This window comes from Protopterus annectens, chromosome 7.part0, assembly GCF_019279795.1.
Source record: "Protopterus annectens isolate FY-2018-M chromosome 7.part0, PAN1.0, whole genome shotgun sequence".
Lineage (NCBI taxonomy): Eukaryota > Metazoa > Chordata > Ceratodontiformes > Protopteridae > Protopterus > Protopterus annectens.
Window position 1 is genome coordinate 475,524,889 of NC_056739.1, and position 5,765 is coordinate 475,530,653.

The following is a 5,765-nucleotide window of genomic DNA, read 5'->3' on the forward strand; positions in this document are numbered from 1 at the left end:
GAGCCAATATTCAAGCTCAGGTCACCTGGATCATAGTCAAAGACTTATCTTGCTGTGCTGAAGTTGCTGGCTGACCTCATTTAATATTAAAAAAAATGTAGAAAACTGAGATGCGAGAGCAAGTTCTAGAAATGAATGAAAGAACAAGCAGGGTAGATATAGATTGGGTATGCAGAGATATTAAAATTTTGGCATAAGGTCTTAGCAATAAGGTTAATGATGTATGGAGCAAAAACACTTAAAGACAAAGAAATGTACATATTTTGTATGACTGAATAAAGGGTAGTCTGCAGATTAAAAAAAATGTGTGAATAAAGGGAAAGGGGGGTAAAACTAGAAAATACCTAAATGGATGAGGATCTATGCAATCAACAGAACTGAATGACTTCAGAAGAGGTTTTGATGCAGCAAGAACTGCACAACAGAATCAGTAAGACAGGAATGGGTCATTTAATGAGGTAGCAAAGGACCGGAAATCACAGGAACATAAGCAAAGAGTAACAATTTAAGAGTCACTCAAAGTATTTAATCTTGAAGGTCTATTCATTTGATTTGGTGCATGGACTAGCTAATAATGATTTGGGTACTTAGATGTCATGTTTTCAAATATTGAAACATACCACAAACTTCATCTGATTACTTTCCCCAACTACACAAAAGCCAAATAATTTTCCTAATGCTTAGCTTATTTTTACTTGACCTAATTATCCATACACTTTTTTGCTTTTTAACCAAACCATAGTGTAATGATAGATCATGTTATTTTATATGTCACACTTACAGATTATAACTAGCTATAAAAATAATACATATTCAATTACATCCTGCAAACGTTAAGGTTAAGGGACTTTCATGCATGTTGTATTTCTCAAAATTGACAGTCATTTTCTATTTTTTTTTTCTTGTTATAAATAAATGCATGTCTAGTTCTTTGCAGGTTCATTAAATCCATTAGATGATTCATTTTATTTATAAACACCAGAGCACCATGTTACAGAACCTATAAAATGCATTCTTACCTGTGGGTACCTGTAGAGTCCCAGTACTGTAGCCATGATCAGGGAGGATGATGATGGAGTATCTCCAATTACAGCAGGTAATAAGGAAACAGTTTTACAGCTGTAGTTTGGAACTAGATCATGTTTTCCTGTTAAATATGACAGGGTACTCAAAAGGGCCCTTTCTTTAGAATAACATGAGTCAAAAATCTGGAATCCCAAGGTAACGTTTGGTAATAAACGAGGGTCTCTGTTTATTTCTTCAATTGCAAAAGTCATGGACAGAGCCAAGAGGTAGTCAAAAATGATGAAGCTGTTAAATTCAGTAAGTAAATTATAAATTAATATTTTTACAGAGTAGTTTAACCACAGCAATATTTAAGTGTGCTAAGCACAATTCTGTTAACAAACATAAGAACTTAGGGGATCCGGACACATGCTTGACTAGCATATGTCCGAATCACAAAACACTTAACACACATACACGAAAGCGCTTAACATCAACAAGTGCTTCCGTGTATGTGTGCCTGTTGGACTACAGTGCGGGTAAGGGAAAATTCCCTTTTCCCTACTGTAGTGCAATTTTGGAGTGAGAATATTAAAGTAGGCGAAGCCCCCCTGCAGAAACATAGATTTTTTTTTTTTTAACTACACATACACGGAAGCGCTTTTCGATATTAAGCGCTTTCGTGTATGTGTGTTCGATGTTTTGTGATTCAGACACATGGTATTCGAGCATGTGTCCTAGATCCAAACTTAGAGAGTTGAAATATAATGGCACATATTTCACAGTCGAAATACATGGTTGTTCACAGTTGTGTAACAAGCTCCTACACTTGTTTGTCATGAATTAAAGGCTATCTAACTTTTCATTTTGCAATGTATATTTATCTGTCTGTCTTTCTAACACGTAAATATAGTTCCCTCTTGCCTTTCAAATTCATGTGCACAGATATGAAACTGAAGAATCAGTTTCATCAGTAAACATGCTCATCAACAGTGAGGTAGGAGAAATTGTGAGATTTAGATTACTGAGGTAAGGGAGCTTTTCCTTTGCCCTGTCATTTTGCAGTTTAAGAGATAGTACCCTAACCTTTCACACATTAAACTGGGGTCTTCCATCTTTAAGTGTTGCCTCCGTTCAGTTCTTTATAGTTCAGGATACTTTCAGGTACACAAGCTGCCACTGTTCTGTCCCAGAAATGAAGAAAGCTATCCACCAGCATTGACCATTTGTGTAATTTGAACATATTAAAAGTGACGTGGCATACAACCTATGTGGGATTTCACTGGAGTAGCTAGATCCACTGCTAATTTATCACATTACTAGTTTTGCAGTATATAATTGTCCTTTCCCTTGAAATAACAACAAACTACCCTAATGTACAAAATGCAAGCATATTTCAGTATGCTGTAAAAAGAATTTTCTTTTCTTTTCCTACCTTAAAATTCATGATTCAGAAACTGAGGCTTAAAAACTAATTTCTCTTGTCCTGTCATTGTCAAGTGCAAATTTTCTTGTTGATTTCATTCTCAAGTTTAATTGCAAAATGTTTATTGTCTTGGCATATTTTCCTTTAAATCATTGGGTGGATTCTTAATGCCTTGGGGTAGTTTAATGGAGAGCCTCAGCCATCTAGCTGTACTACTCCAGTTCCTAATTTAAACCTCCCATTTTAGGCCTGACATAATACCATGTGGTGGAGTCTGTTGCACATCTTCCCTTACAACTCCAAATCTGCAGTTCAGAGATTCAGAAACATTCTTTTTTAAGCATAACTGAAGACACCACTCATGCCTTTCAACTTCTCAATGAAAGAAACCTAGACAAAGCCAAAAATAGTGTGGGACAACGTCTCAAAAATAGGGACAGATTTAAAAAAATACTCCGATAAACTTGGAAAGTTGCTAGAATAACAGGTTTTGAATTCTTATGCATTTTTGATGGTTATTACGTCTGAAACTGAAATGCCTGTCATCGTTTAGTATTATTTAGTATTATTAATGATTTCAAACCTGAATAATTTGGCAGAAAAACACAAATGTTATGAGGAAATGAGGAAAAATATTGGCAAAAACCTGGACAGTTGAGAGGCACCTGATAAGGCTACCTGAAGCTATCTGTCACTATGGTTCCATTTTTATATCAGCATTGGTACTGCAGGCACTACATACAGGTGGCACTTCATGTCCCTTAAACCATGCTGTATGGCACAGAGATGCCACTTGTATGACAGACATAAGAATGCATTTATGACAAGTAATGAGCTTCTGCTACACAAGAAGCAGCCAGGGATCTGCCCACCAAATTCGAAAATCCGTAAAAAATGTCCAAACCAAGTAAGTAAACTTGTACTCGACGTTTATTTGAGCCACAAAGTCTCTGTTTAGCTTTTCGTCGGTAACTCCTCACCAACGTCCTCAGAACAGGAAATAAACACATTCAACACATCCTGTTTAAATACTACAATATAACTCCCTATTTTTGCCACACTGCCTCCTGTGGTTGGAATACAAAATTTCAATATCTTAAAAAGAACATACAAAAAGGCATAAGACTATTTAAAAACATATACACTCCCTTAACGATATAAGATTAAAAAACAATAAGTCAATAGCCAACAGGCTTGACTTGAAAAAAGGAAACCAGAAATATGTATTAAAATAAAATAAAATAAATAACTCACTTCATGGTTGATAAATTATACCCATGATGGAGCAATGCATGTACAAAAAAAATTTTTAAAAATCAAAGGCTACTGAAAAATATGTATCATAATTTTGCACATTAACGTATGAAATAGCAAAACTACCTTATCAAACTTTTCAATTTCAAAACACAGGAAATTGACAACATGTTGTTCAATCCTGGAAAATGGTATGCTTCCAACCTCAATTGCCAAAGCAATTCTCTGAGTTCCAACAAATAGGAAACAGCCCCCCCCCCCCCGTTATCATGCACAATCTGATCAGTCACTGTGAAGCTAAACCCATGCCCTGGGCACTCGCTAATATGTTTAGCAAGTGCATTAGCCATTTTTTCTTTCTTGATGGCATATAGATGTTCATATAGGCGCTCATGCAGTTTACGGTCAGTTTTCCCTATATAGAAAGTTGGACATGAAGAACACTATGCCAGATAAACCACATGTGTGCTGGCACAGTTGAACCTCCCCTGGATTTTGTACTTTCTCTCTGATCGCAAAATAAATTCCCGCTTTCACGTATTGTCAGTATCTGCACATGTTTCATTTGAATATGCCTGAATGTGCCTGAGTAGGTCTAGGTTTCCTTTCAAGGATGTTTTTTAAGTTGCAACCTCTCTTGTAAATGACTTGAGGATTTAACCCTAAAGCTGAAGGACCTTGATTGTCTGGTGTAAGTAAATACCAATTCTTCATAATAATAGAGGCGATAGCCCCCACATCCAAACTGTAAGTAGTGATGAAGCTGCAGGCATAAGTAGATCTAATCCGAGTATCATCAACCAACACACCTTGATCTGCAATAGACTGGCCCAAAATGGCGAGATATACCCCATTCTCCCTCTTACGACTTACCTCATTGCAGAGGTCTGAAATCAGATGGCCTGGATAACCCCTATTCAAAAAGAGGTCTCTGATAAACTCACATTCCCTTAAGAAATCACTGTCCCGTGTCACCATCCTGCCCACCCAGACCAGTTGGCCCTTGACTATCGACCTCTTCTGATGAAAGGGGTGGTTGCTTTCAAAGTGCAAATATGAATTTGAAAAAGTAGCTTTGCGATGGATGTTGGCCATATAGCAACCCTTATAGTTATCCTTAGACAGATCAACGTCCAAATAAGCAATTTTCTCCATGGAAAAGTTAGAGGTGAACTTAAGGAATTCAGTAGATGTATTAAAGCATTCCAGGATGGAGTCTGCTACTTCCCTCCCCCCTTGGGGAATGATGAAAATGTTGTCCAAAAATCAGGTATACAATAGGACTTTCTCTTTAAATAATGGGTTAGGAAGGACAAACTCTTTCTCCCAGAATGCCATCACCAAATTTGCTACACTGGCCCCACAAGGGGACCCCTATCCTTTGATGGAACCATTGGTTGTTGAAGGAGAAATAATTGCATGTAGGAACTATGTCTAAGAGTTCTCTGACCATCAAAATTTCTTTGGCAGGAGCTTGTTTCGAAATCAAAATCGCTTGAATCCATTCCAATGCTACTGAGTGGGGAATAAAGGAATACAAGTCTATCACATCAATAGTGAGGAAATAATTCTCAGTTTTGAATGGAATCCAATTCACTTTGCCTAGAAAAGACCAAGAATCCTTTGAGATGTGCTCCTCACTAATGACATACTTTTTGAAGATAGTGTCCACAACCTTGGCTCCAGCATACATCATACTTCCCCTAGCACTACCCAACTAGCGCATGGGCGGATCCAACATATTCTTATGGATCTTAGGGTTACCAAATAAAGCTGGAATCTTGGGGTTGGATATAGAAATATAATTGAACACATCCAAATCTATCATCCCATTAATAAACATGTCATCGTAATAAGAATGGACACGAGATATGTTGATGTTCAACTCATTTTTAGATACCTCATCATACGTTTCAGAGGCCAAAATAGTTTCCATTCTCTTAATATAGTCTTCCACATCTATAGCCACTAGACCTCCCCCTTTGTCCGGCTGCATCACTCTGACCCCCGAGTGACATAACAGTTCAAGCAAAGCCAATTCCTCCTTGGTAGTATTGAAGCCAACATTCTTCTTGGTTTT

The 5,765-nt window shown here is 37.2% G+C and overlaps 1 protein-coding gene across 1 annotated transcript in view; it reads right to left on the minus strand.

Moving 5' to 3' along the window:
* Nucleotides 1-2,120, minus strand: part of LOC122805992 (extracellular calcium-sensing receptor-like) — a 304,623-nt gene extending 302,503 nt beyond the window's left edge. Inside the window, 2 exon segments of the mRNA XM_044076233.1 lie at nucleotides 1,020-1,311; nucleotides 2,092-2,120. Of these exon segments, the coding sequence (XP_043932168.1) occupies nucleotides 1,020-1,311; nucleotides 2,092-2,120 (321 nt within the window).
* Between the last annotated feature and the right edge of the window lie 3,645 nt (nucleotides 2,121-5,765).